The 16,975-nt window shown below is 39.5% G+C and overlaps 3 protein-coding genes across 4 annotated transcripts in view; all 3 read right to left on the bottom strand.

Moving 5' to 3' along the window:
• The window catches only part of LOC128029255 (alpha-2-macroglobulin), a 99,231-nt gene that overhangs the window by 70,091 nt on the left and 12,165 nt on the right, over positions 1 to 16,975 (bottom strand). The window lies entirely within an intron of this gene.
• LOC128029258 (uncharacterized) lies at positions 2,068 to 4,180 on the bottom strand. The gene is made up of 2 exons (XM_052616918.1): positions 2,666 to 4,180; positions 2,068 to 2,286 (listed from the first exon to the last, which is right to left on the bottom strand). Exon 1 carries the CDS (start codon positions 3,659 to 3,661, stop codon positions 2,708 to 2,710), a length of 954 nt encoding a protein of 317 aa, XP_052472878.1. The 5' UTR covers positions 3,662 to 4,180; the 3' UTR covers positions 2,068 to 2,286; positions 2,666 to 2,707.
• Positions 11,159 to 16,975, bottom strand: part of LOC128029253 (alpha-2-macroglobulin) — a 75,028-nt gene continuing 69,211 nt past the window's right edge. The window contains exons 17-35 of one of the 2 annotated variants that reach the window (XM_052616913.1): positions 16,780 to 16,861; positions 16,220 to 16,370; positions 15,806 to 16,031; positions 15,611 to 15,737; positions 15,415 to 15,536; positions 15,265 to 15,316; positions 14,777 to 14,860; positions 14,474 to 14,650; positions 14,243 to 14,318; positions 13,914 to 14,070; positions 13,750 to 13,824; positions 13,505 to 13,667; positions 13,204 to 13,397; positions 12,910 to 13,122; positions 12,684 to 12,802; positions 11,953 to 12,034; positions 11,787 to 11,870; positions 11,583 to 11,688; positions 11,159 to 11,469 (exon numbers count right to left, since the gene is read on the bottom strand). In XM_052616913.1, the coding sequence (XP_052472873.1) occupies positions 11,429 to 11,469; positions 11,583 to 11,688; positions 11,787 to 11,870; positions 11,953 to 12,034; positions 12,684 to 12,802; positions 12,910 to 13,122; positions 13,204 to 13,397; positions 13,505 to 13,667; positions 13,750 to 13,824; positions 13,914 to 14,070; positions 14,243 to 14,318; positions 14,474 to 14,650; positions 14,777 to 14,860; positions 15,265 to 15,316; positions 15,415 to 15,536; positions 15,611 to 15,737; positions 15,806 to 16,031; positions 16,220 to 16,370; positions 16,780 to 16,861 (2,331 nt within the window). In that variant the 3' untranslated portion in view covers positions 11,159 to 11,428. The remainder of the gene's footprint in view (positions 11,470 to 11,582; positions 11,689 to 11,786; positions 11,871 to 11,952; positions 12,035 to 12,683; positions 12,803 to 12,909; positions 13,123 to 13,203; positions 13,398 to 13,504; positions 13,668 to 13,749; positions 13,825 to 13,913; positions 14,071 to 14,242; positions 14,319 to 14,473; positions 14,651 to 14,776; positions 14,861 to 15,264; positions 15,317 to 15,414; positions 15,537 to 15,610; positions 15,738 to 15,805; positions 16,032 to 16,219; positions 16,371 to 16,779; positions 16,862 to 16,975) is intronic. The other variant, XM_052616912.1, reaches the window with a different exon arrangement.

The raw sequence follows: 16,975 nt of genomic DNA, 5'->3' as shown, positions 1-16,975 counted from the left end.
TTTCACAAATTTTTTGTGTGTTCACATAGCCTGTGACACACAAAAAAAAAACAGAAGTCTATGCAGTGTCCCAGTTTACATAGCTAAGTAATTGTTTTGTGTGTTTTGTCTAAAATGAATGAACTACAAAAGGGTGAAGTAGCATGTAGTGCATTTTATCAGAAAAAAAGTACAACAAAAAATACAGTGCCTGTTACTTTTCAAATTTTGCTAATGTTGTTCTTGTTCTTTTTTAAATTTATTTTTAAAGATGACGATTTGGACAGCACCCAAATGGCACCTGTGGGAAGTGGCTCAGACACCGAGAGACAGAAAGATGCTCCAAGCAAGATAACCATGAACAATATACTTGAAAAACAATATCAAATATTAACACTGGAAGAGACTAAACTAAAATTAGAAATACAAAAACTAGAATTAGAGAAAACTAAGCTAAAGTTGGAGCTACAAAAACTTGGACATGAACTATAGATCTCATCGAACATTGTCCAATAACTAATCAAACAATTGTCTATTTAATAAGTACTGGTATTTAATTTTGAATTTACATATGTAATGTTTACATACAGAATCTTTAGAGATATTTAAGAGATTTGAAGAATTTTGAAGAATGTGTAGTGATTTGAAGATTATATCATATTTCAGCTGATTGTACTGATACTATGCATCAAATATTTTGTAAGTATTGTCTCAATTAATAAATTATAATATGTCCACTTAATTTAAAAGTATAAATTCTTTCATTGTTCTCAGTCAAACTGAGAAAATGTTTTCTACAATCATCTGTCGAATGTAACGCCCAGATCCATCTTCCCCTCCTGCCTCAGTAATCTCCAAAGTGGGTTCTTCACAAATTTGGTCATGCTCCAAGTCTGGGAGTGCAAGATCTCTATTAAATGGAAAATGATATTTTACTCATTTAATTTAAAATCATTGGGGAATATGTAGCTAGGAGTTTTAATTACAGTTAAAAACATATTTATTACCTTGCCATGTTGTGCAAAACAACGCATGCACAGATAATGTTGCAGACTTTTTCTGGTTTCATTTTGAGCTCTGCATGCAGACAATGAAATCTTCGTTTCAGGACTCCAAAACACCTTTCAATAACATTTCTTGTTTTGGTATGGGCTGTGTTGTACCGAGCTTGAGGCACACTGACTGGATTTAAGAAAGGTGTGAGTAGCCAGGGTTTTAGTGGATAACCAGAGTCACCCAAGAGCACACCATGCAATTCTCCTCTCTCAAATGCATCATGAATTTGGGAATTCACTAAAATTCTAGAGTCATGGGTTGATCCTGGCCAACGAGCAACACAGTTGAGCACTCTTAGTTTGGCATCACAAATAGCCTGCACGTTAATACTGTGATAGCCTTTCCTATTAACGAACAATGGCTCATGAGTTGAAGGTGCTTGAATCCTAATGTTTGTTCCATCAATGGCTCCAACTACATTTGGAAATCCTGCAATGTTGAAAAAATCTGCCTTCACCTTGTTCAAGGTAGAGACATCAGTCGGATAAAGTGGAAGTCTTCCTGACAGTGCACAGGCAACCCGATGAATAATTCTTGATGCTGTAGACTTGTGTACCCCAATTAAGTCTGCAGCTGTGTTTATAAAACATCCTGTGGCAGAGAAGCGTAGAGCTAGACATACTTGTAGAAGTGGAGAGATGCTGAAATTTCTTGAAGTTTCAGGCCTCAAATGCTCCTCCAAGTCAATTGCTAGTTCTTGTATTGCATGTCTAGGAAACCTTAGCTTCTCCAGCAGTTCCTTTTCAGAAAGGACTTCTAATGGGTTTGAACGATCTTTGAAAACTCTTTCTCTTCTTATTGCCCTTTCATAAAAGCAAATATTAAAATGTGCCATACCGCAAGACAAAGTCTTATGCGGCTGATGAAGACCTGAAGGTCGAAACGTTGCTTGATTTAATTCCTCTGGAGCAGTAGTTTTCAGTGTTCAGACTTCACTTCTTTATTTGTCTATATCATTTAGTTGTCTTGCACCTGCGTCCTAATTGGATGTTTGGGATGTGCACACCATTTCTACCAGAAAGACTCGGGAGATAGAGGAATGTACGAAGCATACATTTATTGACAGCTCAGCGAGCACAATTATAAATTTCTTTGGCGGAAGGCCCCGTCCATGGTTCGTAATCCGAGGGTAGCGAATCTGCATTTCCTGCCTGAAGACGAAGGCAGGGGCGCAGCAGACCCCCCCGGAAGGTAAGGACAGGACCATCCTGGTGGTGGTGGGGAGGGTGGAGGTTGTTGTCGCGTTGGCATCTGCGAACTCAAACATGTGTAAGTACGATCTTTTATACAGGAGTATAAAGACGTGATTGGATAATGATGAAGGTAATTAGTGACGAAGTGATTGAGTCTTCCTGGCAGAACTTAGGCTAAAGCTTCCATTTCTACCAGAAAGACTCGGGAGATAGAGGAATGTACGAAGCATACATTTATTGACAGCTCAGCGAGCACAATTATAAATTTCTTTGGCGGAAGGCCCCGTCCATGGTTCGTAATCCGAGGGTAGCGAATCTGCATTTCCTGCCTGAAGACGAAGGCAGGGGCGCAGCAGACCCCCAAAATTAGGTGGATTATGAGACCTCCAGACGGGGCCAGCCTTCCCCCCCAAAAAAAGTAGATGAAGTATACCCACCAGTTGTGAATCCTAAGGTTCCTGGAAGAAATAGAAAGAGAGTTAGCATGACCAGTATAATGACGTTAGATTAAACTTCTTAAGTTTTACAGAAATAGGCCAGACACAGACAGCAACGATAGGCAGGACACAGACAGCCACGATAGGCAGGCACGGACAGGCCTCGTTAGACCAACAGAAATAGCCACGATAGGCAGACAAAGACAGGCCTCGATAGACCAACAGAAACAGCCACGATAGGCAGACACAGACAGGCCTCGATAGACCAACAGAAATAGCCACGATAGGCAGACACAGACAGGCCTTGATAGACCAACAGAAATAGCCACGATAGGCAGACACAGACAGGCCTCGATAGACCAACAGAAATGCCACGATAGGCAGACACAGACAGGCCTCGATAGACCAACAGAAATAGCCACGATAGGCAGACACGGACAGGCCTCGATAGGCCGAACATAAATGGCCACGATAGGCCAGACGCGGACAGCCACGATAGGCAAACGCGGACAGGCCCCAATTGGCCGAACATAAATAGCCACGATAGGCCAGACGCAGACAGCCACGATAGGCAGACACGGACAGGCCCCAATAGACCGTACATAAATAGCCACGATAGGCCAGACGCAGACAGCCACGATAGGCAGACACGGACAGGCCCCAATAGACCGTACATAAATAGCCACGATAGGCCAGACGCAGACAGCCACGATAGGCAGACGCAGACAGGCCTCGATAGACCATACAGAATAGCCATGATAGGCAGAAACAGACAGGCCTTGATAGACCATACATAAATAGCCACGATAGGCCAGACACAGACAGCCACAATAGGCAGACGCAGACAGGCCTAGATAGACCGTACAGAAATAGCCATGATAGGCAGAAACAGACAGGCCTTGATAGACCGTACATAAATAGCCACGATAGGCCAGACACAGACAGCCACGATAGGCAGACGCAGACAGGCCTCGATAGACCATACAGAATAGCCATGATAGGCAGAAACAGACAGGCCTTGATAGACCGTACATAAATAGCCACGATAGGCCAGACACAGACAGCCACAATAGGCAGACGCAGACAGGCCTAGATAGACCGTACAGAAATAGCCATGATGGCCAGACACAGATAGGCCTTGATAGACCATACAGAAAAATAGCCATGATAGCCAGACACGGACAGGCCTCGATAGACCAACAGAAATAGCCACGATAGGCCAGACGCAGACAGCCACGATAGGCAGACACGGACAGGCCTCGATAGACCGTACAGAAATAGCCATGATAGCCAACACAGACAGGCCTCGATAGACCGTACATAAATAGCCACAATAGGCCAGACGCAGACAGCCACGATAGGCAGACGCAAGACAGGCCTCGATAGACCATGATTAGCCACGATAGGCCAGACGCAGACAGCCACAATGGCAGACGCAGACAGGCCTCAATAGGCCATACAGAAATAGCCACAATAGGCAGACACAGGACAGGCCTCAATAGATCATACAGAAAAATAGCCATGATGGCCGGACACGGACAGGCCTTGATAGGCCGTACAGAAATAGCCACGATAGGCCAGACACAGACAGCCACGATAGGCAGACACGGACAGGCCTCGATAGGCCGTACAGAAATAGCCATTATAGCCAGACACAGATAGGCCTCGATAGACCGTACAGAAATAGCCACGATAGGCCAGACACAGATAGCCACAATAGGCAGACATGGGACAGGCCTTGATAGACCGTACAGAAAAATAGCCATGATAGCCGGACATGGACAGGTCTCGATAGACCGTACAGAAATAGCCACGATAGGCAGACACAGACAGCCACAATAGGCAGACATGGGACAGGCCTTGATAGACCATACAGAAAAATAGCCATGATAGCCGGACACGGACAGGTCTCGATAGACCGTACAGAAATAGCCACGATAGGCCAGACACAGATAGCCACAATAGGCAGACATGGGACAGGCCTTGATAGACCGTACAGAAAAATAGCCATGATAGCCGGACACGGACAGGTCTCGATAGACCGTACAGAAATAGCCACGATAGGCCAGACACAGATAGCCACAATAGGCAGACATGGGACAGGCCTTGATAGACCATACAGAAAAATAGCCATGATAGCCGGACACGGACAGGTCTCGATAGACCGTACAGAAATAGTCACGATAGGCAGACACAGACAGGCCTTGAAAGACCATACAGATATAGTAACACCACCACCAGTAATTGCATGAATTTACCTGATTAGTTACAGGAGAGCTTGCTGAGCTTCAATAATGGTTTTGAATCAGGTCTGATGTATGATTCAAATGCTTAGGAAGACCATCTGCCCATGATCTTAACAGCTGATGTAGAGATCCCTCATTCAGCTGCTGAAGTAGCTGCCCCAATTCTGAATGAATGGCCAGTAGATAGGCTGCAGCTTTGAGAACAGTGGTTAAGTGAGTTCTAAACAGCCTTGGAAAGGGGGCTCCGTTAGGAAAAATAGAGCTGGTGCGTTTTAGAAATTCTAGGTCGGATTTTTAAGAAATTTCACCATGCAGAGAAGGGACAGGATTATTGATTTTAGAATTGTTAAGGTGACACCAGAACCTTGCACATCGGTTTTTGAGTGCTTGAGGAGAGTGTGAAGAATTTTTGGTCCGAATCATAGATCTGAAGGAAATGCCGCGAGCAGGATCAAATTGATTGGTTTGAAGTGAATTCCCCTGGAAGCATAACCTGTAGAAAGCAGATAAAAACTGCCTCCAGAAGAATATTGAGGTACTTTGAAGGAAGGCCGTAGCAGATTGAAGTAATTCATTTTGCAATATGGGCAGGGTAATAGGCAGACATTTATCTTTAATTTGTTGGAAGATTTAGCTAACCCCTCAAGTAGTAATAGAACTGAATAACCAAAGGCTTGAAAATTTGATTATAAAATTTAGCGTGGATTAGATGCTGGCAAGGAGTCTGCGAATAGAGAAATAAAGATTGCGTTTTTTTTTTTTTTGACAAGAAAGGAGCAACGGTCGAAATTAGAATAGGAACGCAAAATTGGAAGGAAAAACATTAGAAGCGGACCATGCAAACGTGTAGGCTTGATTGTAGAGGGAGCGACGCCTTAGAAATGTGATTTCCAGCTGACGTAAGCACTTCGTTTAGTATTATGTCTGCTAACGGAGGGCAGACTGAAGAATCCGGGTTGGCTGAGGGCACAGCTGTCTGAAAGTTTAAAAGTGTAAAGTGAAAGCCGCGACAGCCGAGTAAGAGTGATGAACCAACACCAGTAGATGCGCGAATATAAACAAGCCTTGATTGTAGCTTAACCCCTTAACTGTCACTCCCCAATTTTTTTTTTTTTTTTTTTTTTTTATAATATTAAGTTGAGGTATCAGAGGTTAAGTTTAAAATACGCATAAATCGAATTGACTTACTAGCACACATTGATAATCTTGATGTAAACAATTAAGCATTGTTTGTCTTAGCAATCTTATCAAATTCTGAATATTTCCGCCCTGTAACGAATAATTTTCTGATGACGTCAGTTTGACAGCATGAGCAGAACCTACTTCACGCGCCCCTCCGGCCGTTAGTTAGTTATGAGTGAGGGGCGGTCACACTGCACTTTTCTCTCCATTGACTTCCATTCATACGCGTGCGAATGCGTCGGACCGGAAACGCAAGCTTATGCGAAAATTTTGCATTTCGCTGCGTTCCAAAGTTCAAGTTTGGTGAACTCTGACCAGGGAATTTGCATAACGTGAGGATGTGGACCAGTAGAAGAGCGATACATTGCTGCATGGCCTCTGTACAAAATTCAAAAAGGAAGCGCTATATACTTTAGCTGTTGCACAGCGTCCTAGTTTATAATACATTAAAAGATTTATAAAAGAAAAGCTGCATGGTTTGTAGTGTCGACGGGAACAGGTGATACATTGGAATGACAACGTTTTATTTTTTTATTTATTTATTTATTTTTTTTTTTCTCTCTTTCTTCTCCCCCTCCTCCCCTTAGGGTGTATATATTTATAGAGAGATACAGAGTAACGTTACAATATAATAAAACGCTTTCGACGCCGTTGCAAAAGACACAGTGCTAGCAAACATAATAATCCATCTTGTGATAATTGAGGGGAGACGGTTTTATCTTGCTCCCGCCCATATTGGCAGTGGCGTTCGAAATAATTTCGCATGTTTAAAGTCAAGTGCGACCGCGCCTTGAGACGGAGACCAGGAGTGCAAACAAACCATGCCTGCTAATTAATATTCGGTTTAAACTGGAGATATGTCACTACTCTGAAATAAGGTCAGCAGCAACTCGTGTCACGTGGAGTTATATCCCTGCTGACGGAGCATTGAGCCGAATCTTACCTACGACTCAAAAGAAGGGTCCATATACGCATCAGCTTGGTAGATCCAGTGTTCATAATTCACTAGCCCAAGAGTAAGCCATGTAAAGATGAGGTGAGAGCAGCGGTTCCCTGCATCTGCAACCATAGAATCCCATTAGAGTATGAACTTTCAGGAATAACGCAAATGAAAGACTGAATAAACAAATATTAAAGCATAGGATTAAAACAGCGAATCTCAAGTGTGCTAGACAGAGCTTTTTTTTTTTTTTTTTTTTTTTAAGAAATGCGAAAAATCTTTATCAGTATAAAGATTGTAGCGTTTATGATGAGCCTTAAAGTGCCTCATTACGAAGAAATTCAGAAAATGGCATGCACTATGATCAACATCTTAATTATGCTGTGCAAGTCAATAAACAAGCACGAAACGCCCAGTGTTTTATTTGAACGTGCAAGTATAAATCCTTGCAGAGAATAAATTAATGCCCAGGCGCTGCAAGTGCATAGAACAAAATGATACTTATAATGCTGTAGACTTGTGAAGTGATGGAGGCGAGATGCCGAAGAGACTGGCAGCCTTAATTCTGTCTGCTGGTCCGGAGAAACTTCATTGCTGCAGGTTCACGTGAGCGTACAGATGAATATTTGTTGATTGAGACCAAAGTCTTTTCAGGTGTTGAGACCCAAGCAGCACTGACGCGACATCTCGGAAAGCACCAGCGTTGCCAAGACCGTATTTTTTTTTTTTTTTTTGTGGGTTGCCTTTTCTGTCCTGGGTTTGAGGTGACCCCAATAGTGTTATATATAGCCCTAGAATGTGAATTCTACCGATAAATCCCTTTTGAACGCGATTGGGCTATTTTTTTTTTTTTTTTTTTTTTTTTTTTTTTAAATAGTAGTAACTGGTGGTTTTGAGAACCTGGCAACCCTGGCCTGGAAGCACACGGAACTCCGCCAATGTTCACATCCTCTGCCGAGAAAAGCTTGTAAATCATCCAACACAAACGACTGAAGCTTGGGCAAATAACTGGGGCTTTAGGTTGTCAGTAGCAAAAACTCAAGTTATTTGCTTTACAAAAAAGAAAAGAATACCAGTTGTTAAATTGAAATTATACAAACAGGACCTGGAGCAAGTTTCAGCAGTTAAATACCTTGGAGTATGGATGGATCAAAGATTGACTTTTGCTACTCATGCTAAAAAGTTAATAGAGAAGTGTAAAACAGGAGTTAATATACTACGATGTTTATCAGGGGTTGAATGGGGAGCTTGCAGAATATCACTGAAAAGAATATACTGTACATTAATCAGGTCAAGCCTGGATTATGGAAGTATTATCTATGGATTTGCATCTGAAACCTTACTTAAAAAGATTGAAACTATACAAAGTCAAGCTCTAAGAATTTGTTGTGGTGCCTTCAAAACATCTCCCATTGCAGCCTTGCAGGTAGAACTTGGAGAAGCTCCTCTTTACCTGCGAAGGTATAAGCTTAGAATGAATTACTGGGTTAATATAAAAGGGCATAAGGAAAGTCATCCAGTAAAAGGAGTTTTGAAAGAATGCTGGGAACATGGGAATAAGACTATTAAAAGCTTTGGATGGACTGCTAACAGGGAAGCATTAGAAGCTGGTATTGATGGATTAGAAGTTAGCCCAATAGTGTCTGTATCTAATATTCCACCATGGATATTCCCAAAACCATTAGTTGATTTTCAAATTCAAACGCAAATTAACAATGACAAGGATATCCCCAAGAACATTATTGCACAGCAATATATAGATCAAAGCTATACATCGTGGTTGCACATATACACAGATGGTTCTAAAGATCCTGCCTCTGGAAGAACTGCTTCTGCAGTGCATATCCCTAAATTTCAATGTGATATCAGCAAAAGATTAACTGATAATGTATCGGTGTATACAGCAGAACTTATTGCCATTCTGGTAGCACTTCATTGGGTGGAGGATGTAAAACCTAGGTTAGCAGTCATCTGTTCTGATTCTTATGCAGCACTTTCAAGCCTTGCAAGTGGACTAAAATCAACTAGGCAAGATATTATTTTTGATATTCTAGCAAGTTTATTGAGAAATAGTAATACTAGTCTTATTATGTTTCTGTGGGTCCCTGCTCATGTGGGAGTAGAGGCTAATGAAGTGGCTGACAAACTAGCTAAGCAAGCTTTAAATCATGCAGATGTTGACATACAAGTGGCTCTTAGTAAAAAAGAGGTTCAGGCTAAAGTGAAAGAAGTCACTCATAGTAAATGGCAAGAAGCATGGGATGTTGATAGCAAGGGCAGACATCTTAATAGCATCCAACAACTTGTAGGAAATGGAAGAAGTGTATATAAGAACAGGAAGGAAGATATTATCATTTCACGTCTTAGAATTGGACATTCTGGACTAAATCATTCCCTTTTTAAAATAGGAAAGCATGCAACAGGTAAATGTAGAAATTGTGATGAATCAGAGACAATAGAGCATATTTTATTTTCATGTCAACAGTACGAAAATGAAAGAATATTGCTTATTCAAGAAATGGAAAAATTGGACATTAACACTTACAATATACAAAGCTTTTTGGAATGTAATTTTGAGCAATGGAAGAAGTATAGAGCCATTATTAAATTTATTAAAGACATAGGGTTATACGGGATAATTTAGTTTTTTTTTTTTTTTTTTTTTTTTTTTTTATTATTATTATTTTATTTTTATTTTTTTTTTTCATTTCCTTGCTTGTCTGAGCTCCACACTCCAGTTTGGTAGGTGGCGGTAATGCACCATAAGCTGGTTTGCCAACCGCCATAAAAAATTCAGAAGAAGAAGAAGAACACAAACGACTGCAGATAATCACCGCGACACAGAGCTAAGCCAACGATCCGTGTGCATCTTAGAGGAACGTCGAACTCTTGATAGTTTGCGGGGCACGAACTTAATTACAGCAAGTAGATGAATAAACACGACAGCTTGAGCAAGTACAATCGCGTCGGAATCTGCTTTTGTTGGCGCGTTGGCATCTGCGAACTCAAACATGTGTAAGTACGATCTTTTATACAGGAGTATAAAGACGTGATTGGATAATGATGAAGGTAATTAGTGACGAAGTGATTGAGTCTTCCTGGCAGAACTTAGGCTAAAGCTTCCATTTTTGTATTTTCATATATGCGGCTGAAACAGGAAGCCTAGTGCATCCCAAATTTTTCAGCATGAACATTTTAATATAACATTATAGTCATTATGGCCTATGGCCTTTAGAAAAATGTTTTTTGAGGAGGTGGGGTAGTGCACAATAGGCCCCTGTGGTGCAGCCTAAGTTTTGTTCTTAATGGCATTTTTTTCCCCTTACATTACTTTTACTTTTATGCTTTAAGTAGTTTTTTAAACCAGTACTTTTACACTTTTACTTGAGTAAAAAGCTTGAGTTGATACTTCAACTTCTACAAAAGTCTTTTTAAACCCTAGTATCTATACTTCTACTTGAGTAATGAATGCCAGTACTTTTGACAACACTGAACTTTTCTGAAAAGAAAACCGGTTTGTGGAATACTTTGATTAAGGTATTGTATCAGGAAAAGCACAAGGTTTAACATTCTTTCTCATATATGCTTCTGTTCTTCTGGTTTTCTCCTTATTACTTGACAGTGATGGGATGTGTAACATTTCTATGGAAGGAAGCCCATTTCCATCAATAAATAAAAAAAGATTTATGGGCGGTTTATTTTTTGTCTAACAATTCTGATGTTTTCTAATTCTCAGAACTGTGATATAAACTTGTGAATCATAAAGTCAGAATGGAATTAAGAAAACTTGCAGTTTTGTGCGACAAAGTCACGTGTCACAATTCTGGCTTCAGAAACTTGCAGTTGCAAGAATAAAAAAAGTCTGAATTGTGAGATAAAAAGTCACGATTACATTTTTTATTTTAATTCAATGGTGGGAATGGTCTTCTATAAGTTTCTAACCACCTGGTTTTTGTAAAAAAAAAAAATATATATATATATTGTTGTTGGTTGATACTGTTCAATCAATAAAAGGATAACACAAATATTCTAGAGCAGAAGGAATGGTATAAATTATTGTCTTAGTGTTTTAAGATGATCAAAAAGCAGAGCTGAGATAAAACAACCATCACGTTGCAAGAGCACGATGGTTCTACACTTAAATTTTAATAAATTTCAACCAGTTCACCATTATTGTTTTCAAAACTTTTATGAAACACATTGTGATTTGATTAGTCAAGATTTAAAAAGACATGACCATAAAGTCAGATTTAGGGTTGTGTTCAGGTTTGTGTTGACGGACTGAAAATAATTGTGCCCAGGATAAAGAATAAACATCATAATATTAAATATTTGAATGATTAAACATCTTTTTCCAAGCTGAACTAGGAGCTGATGTGCTTCAGATCTGCCGCTTCATTGACAGTGGAAGGAGTATTCAGTCTCTGACTGATCACCTGAAGAAAAAGAAGAATGTTAACATTTATACAACAAGGGAAACTTGCACATGGAGAAAAAAAAATCTACATTACATGATAAAAACATTCAACACTGGCATATAAAATCTTACTTGTTTGGTAGTAATCATACACTTTCACCACAGCTGGCTTGAGATTCTTCACTGGAAGAACCTGTTTCATTTGTATTTGGTAACTCATTGGAATGTTTTTTGGGATCTGTGGGAGGAAACGGTCTCCTCAGTCATAACACTATGGATAAAATGTTTATTAATTGACCTAAACAACATAAAATATGAACGTTGCTGTTCTCTCACCTCTTTCAAATACACAATGACATGATCATCTTTAGCATCGACCCGCTCCACAAGTGTTGCATACCCTGCAGAAGAAGTTATGAGCTGTGTGGAAGAAGTGCTGGTTAATCCTTAAATACTGACCTCTTTACATTTTACAAATTTGTGATGAAGCACTCAAATTCACCATTGATGTATCAGCTGTGAATCCAGACAAGAGTTTAATATCCACAATGACCATGTTAGTACTTTTCTGTAGACCATCATATCTGGAAAAAGCAAATGGAAAGGAATGGTTCTTAATTGCCTCATATATATAAAAAAAAAAAGTGTTAGTGAAAATTATGCTTTATAATATATATATTAGGGATCCCCTCTAATAGCAGACTAATCGTTAGTCAACTTGACAACCTCCTTTGACCAAGTACCACGTATGGTAACCCCTTTTAAATAAGGTTAGCAATTACATGTTACATCACAACTATGGAAACATTTGGATTCATGCCAAATGAGAGATCTACATGAAACCATACATTAAAGCAATTTGTCGGCTTTGAATTGCTTTTGCGATCTGGTCACACTATTGTCTACAAATTGAAAAATATTCCATGAGTTACTCCAGAGTTATGAGTTATAGCTTTAATGTCTTGTATATGTGGAAAACAACATTTTCTCTTTACATCTTTCACAACAAGAGTTATTTGCTTTGGTACCTTGGTAGAAGACTTGTAGATAATAGACAAGAGATAGTCTCTGTCCTGTCAAACATTAAATTAATTTCATACAGGTGCGATTAGTTGACAACAGCTTAAATGAACGCCTAGTAGTCAACTAGGAAAATCTTTAGCTGATGGCAGTCTTCATATATATATATATATAATTTACACACACACACACACGGAAAGTATGTGTTCTTACTTGACAGTGAATTTCAAGATGAAATTTTGTCCCAATGTTTTGCAGTCTCCCTCGATCTTAGCATCAATGCTCAATGTTTTATTTTCAGTAGGAGTGGGAATGTTGTAGAACTGAGCCACCTGAGGAAGACAACACAAACAAAAACACATTTATAATCCATCTCACAGCAAAAGAACCACAAAATGCTAAGAGAAAGTGAGTCAGTGAAGCTGAACACACTACAGACCTGCACAGACACACAGGTTGAGCCCTTGACTTCAATGCTGTATTTGGCTGGAACGTTCTGCAGCTGCTTCTCCTGATACAGTAACTTGTTGTCCTGATTGATATCAAAGAGGTGAGTGTCTCCTGCTGACTGTACAGTCACTGTGCTGAAGCCGTCAGAGCTGAACACTTTAGTGGCGTACAAAGACAGAGCCTGAAGAGCCACCACTGTGTCCTGAGAAATAAATGTGTTCAGTAATGTGACATTCACCTGTTATTCAGCAATCACGTGTCTGATTTGAGTAGTTTGAGTCACCTGTGTGGAGGAGAATCCTCCATAGGCATTCTGCTGCTTCACGAGCCAGCTGACAATCCTGTTAGCAAAGCCCAGGTCAGCTGTAGTGAGTGAATCTGCAGAGAGAACAGCTAGCAGCACATATGAGCTGATCTCCACTGCCAGAGAATCAGAGTCATCAGCAGATGCAGACTGAGACCAGTGGAGATGAGACCCTTTAGGACACATGGACAAAAGAGACAACAGTAACTCAATGAGCATGACAAAAACAATAGTGCAGTCATAAAAGATAACAGAAAGTCACTGGAAAAAAATCTCTTACCCTCTGAAATAGCAACATCCTCCAGTTTCTTAAAAAGCTGCAGTCGAGTGTCCGTATCTCTAGCCAGACTGAAAGTGTACGTGAGCAGAGCAGTGGTGTAAGTGTTTTCGACATTCTCAATGACGGACCTCAGGCAAGACAAACCTTTAGTGACAACAGGATCCTGAGACAAAAATCAGAGAAACAGCTGATGTGAGTTTCATTTTTCCATGAGTCTATAGTGTGTTTCCTGTAGATGAACTTACTGTGACTGGAGTTTCCAGTTCAAGTAATGATGCAGTAATGTAGGCAGTCATGGTCACATTATCATTCACTCCACCCTGCAATGAAGGAGAAACAGAGATAAATAAAGTAACACACTCAACAAATACATTTACACTTTTACAGGTAGATAGATAGAGAGACAGACCTTCATTCTGTTGTGGAACAGTCTTCCCTGTTGAATAAAACAGCCTTCTGAATCCCGTCTGCTTATTAACCATTGCTTTGCACTCTGAATAATTTGTGGATCAATAAATATGTATTTCTGTGCTTTGCCAAAAGACCTCAGGACAAAAGCAGTCAACCTGGTGGTTTGGAAGATTTACTTTAAAAATGAAATCAGATGTTTAAATGAAAAATAAAAAAAATCTCTCAAAACTGATTATTTGAACAGATAGAATTTTTGTTTTTTGTTTTTACTATGTTATTTAGATTACTAACAAAACTTACTTAACAAAAGAGTGTAAAAATATTTACCATGTATTTCCATCACCATATCCAAATGTGCTGTATGCACCATCATAATGCTTGTAGTTCAGTTGTCTCTGGTATCCTGTTTAGTGTGATAATAGTTCACTATAACAGTTTTTTTGGGGTGACACAATGTGTCTGACTATTCAGCTTAATTGAATGACATTCAGGTGTGTTGAAAAATGAGCAGTTTGTTATTAGTCTCAGTATTTTCTTGACATGATTGGTTTCTCTCACCGCTCTTAAGGAAGCCGGTGGCTCTCTCTCGGATGGCTGAAGTGAGCTGCTCCGTGTTTTCCAGATACTGCAGAATGTAAATATTGGGAGAAAGAATAGCCATGTTTTGTTCTCCACAGCCGTACGGCATCCGTAATAATCCGTTAAGATTCCTCAATGCACGACCCAATATGTCTCCTACAAACCAAACACAAATATAACAATACCCTTTTGAAATCCAAACACAAACTCTTATTTTCAGATTGAATATGTACTAATTTCTGTACTCATTTACTAATTTCTGCTTGTGTATGTAAATGTTACCAATGACTGAAACAGAGGATCTGGCTGATCCCTCTATCACATCTTTAGGAAGAGTCAGATTCACTTCCTCTGAGAGACTGTCACCTGTGAACCAGAGAGACAGAAACACACATCAGTGATCAGCACAGTAATGCTATAAAAGAACATTCTAATATCAAAGTCCCATTAATAATAAAAAAGATCATAGGCAGAAATTTCGATTCAAGCACTTTGTAAAACGAAGAAAAAAATAGACACAAGTTTGAAATTTGGCACAACTAGTTGTCATATGAAAGGTTATATTATCATAAAGTTTGTGTTTAGAAATTATTAGTCTAATTAGTCTTTACAGAACAAACATACCAAAAAATGACATTAATCTAAATTCTTTGAGCAACTTTTGGGGAGTTTAAAACTTGCTTGGACCACTAAAAACTAAACACCATCCAAAGGATTCCAGCATTATCGGTGCTTATAGACCAAAATATATTAAATATTTGCAGACAAACCCTTTGGACAGAGTAACCAGCTGTAGGTCTCTGTCTTTTCAGTTCCTTCAGCCTGCAGCATAAAACAATTACATTAGCACATCAAACTGACATAAGCAGCTTTAGGATCATGGATAAATGATGTCTGAGAGCCGTTTGACGAGTGCTGACCTGCACAAGCAGACTTCGTGTGACTGTGTCAATGCGTCCTCTCTCTGGCACGCTCACAATCTCATTGTCACACACGGTCTGGGACGCCTCTGCCTCTGCACTGACTGTAATATTCATGATTCCTACAACACAAGACATGTACGTGAAGATGTAAGACACAAACACTGAGAAACAATGATTCAGATGGGAAACTCACCAAGAACAGAAGGAGTGAGGATCCATTTAAAGGTTTTTCTTCCATTAGCACACAGACAAGATGAATCCTGATCATCGGCGGAGGCTTTGAGAGTGTAGTCTGATGAAGGAGTGGGAGTCACTTTAACCTGTCAATCAAACACATGATTAGTGACACATTTGATGTGATTGGATAAGACTGGGTCTGAAGTCTCACCATGATGCACTTAGAAAGATAGTTGAAGACCGTGGCCTTCAGCTCAAAGATCTCCCCGCGGATGATGGAGTAAGGCAGAGAGAGCTCCAGGAAGAAGGGCTGGAAAACTGTCAGCTGAGCAGGAGGAGCCAGACCCAGACCTTCGGAGGACAGACAGAAAGCCTCCGTCTCCCAAGAGGTGATGGTGTCAGGAACTGTGACAGGAACCTGAGCTGATCCAGAGTCCCTGTTGTGGAATTACAACAAAAGGTCTATTTGATTCTGACTCTGCCTTTAAGCATCAATTTGTTCTGTGTTATATATAACATTCAGCACAGAAAAAAACTCAGAATCTGCAAAGTAAGATTTTTTTTGTCATCTTGACGAGTTATGTTTCAAATATGATGTCAAATGTACTGATTATGTTTCACAGACCCCACTTCAGCAAGTTCCCAGATCCATGTTTCTGGAAAAACTGTCCGAATCGTCACTTCTGGGGAATCTCTGCTAGATGTATGAAAATTATCGCTGACTAGTGAATGCATCACTGGCTCTGACAATGCATGACAAGGAGGATGAAGTATCTCTGAAAAAAAGTAATATTTATAGTAAATGTGGGAATATGTACATTGACAGCAAATCCAAATAATCATGTTGTGAGTAAAACAGCGAATGGAAGACAGATCATCATTATAATACAAAGATAATTTTCTTTCAGCGGGTTTCTTGGACCAGTGTTTTACTTCCAGTTTATTTTGATTAGTAATTGTAGTCTTAGTTTTTTAGGGTTGTCAAAGTTTTTTTTTTTTTTTTATAATAACAATTCAAAATGAAAAAATGAAAAAACTAATTACCCCAGAAATGTTTTGCCTTTTGTGACTACACCACTCTAGTTGTGAATGTGAATTTCAAATTGAACATATTTTATGTATTAAATACATTTCAAAACAAACACCTTCATATTACAGCATAAATTATAATAATGGTACATGTACCAATACCATAAATCAGGCCTTTGTATGTCAGACACAGAAGGACTCGCACAGCCAAATTTGTTGCCATCTTCAATCCGACTCTCTGTCAAACGGTAATAAAATTGCACAATTAATTGTCAAAAAAAGAGGGCTTTTATGGATTAACTTATAATTAAACAGAATATACCGAATCAGTATATCCCAGTCATTATTTACT

This window comes from Carassius gibelio, chromosome A15 (assembly GCF_023724105.1).
Source record: "Carassius gibelio isolate Cgi1373 ecotype wild population from Czech Republic chromosome A15, carGib1.2-hapl.c, whole genome shotgun sequence".
Taxonomy (NCBI): Eukaryota; Metazoa; Chordata; class Actinopteri; order Cypriniformes; family Cyprinidae; genus Carassius; species Carassius gibelio.
This window is presented reverse-complemented; position numbering and strand designations above follow the sequence as displayed.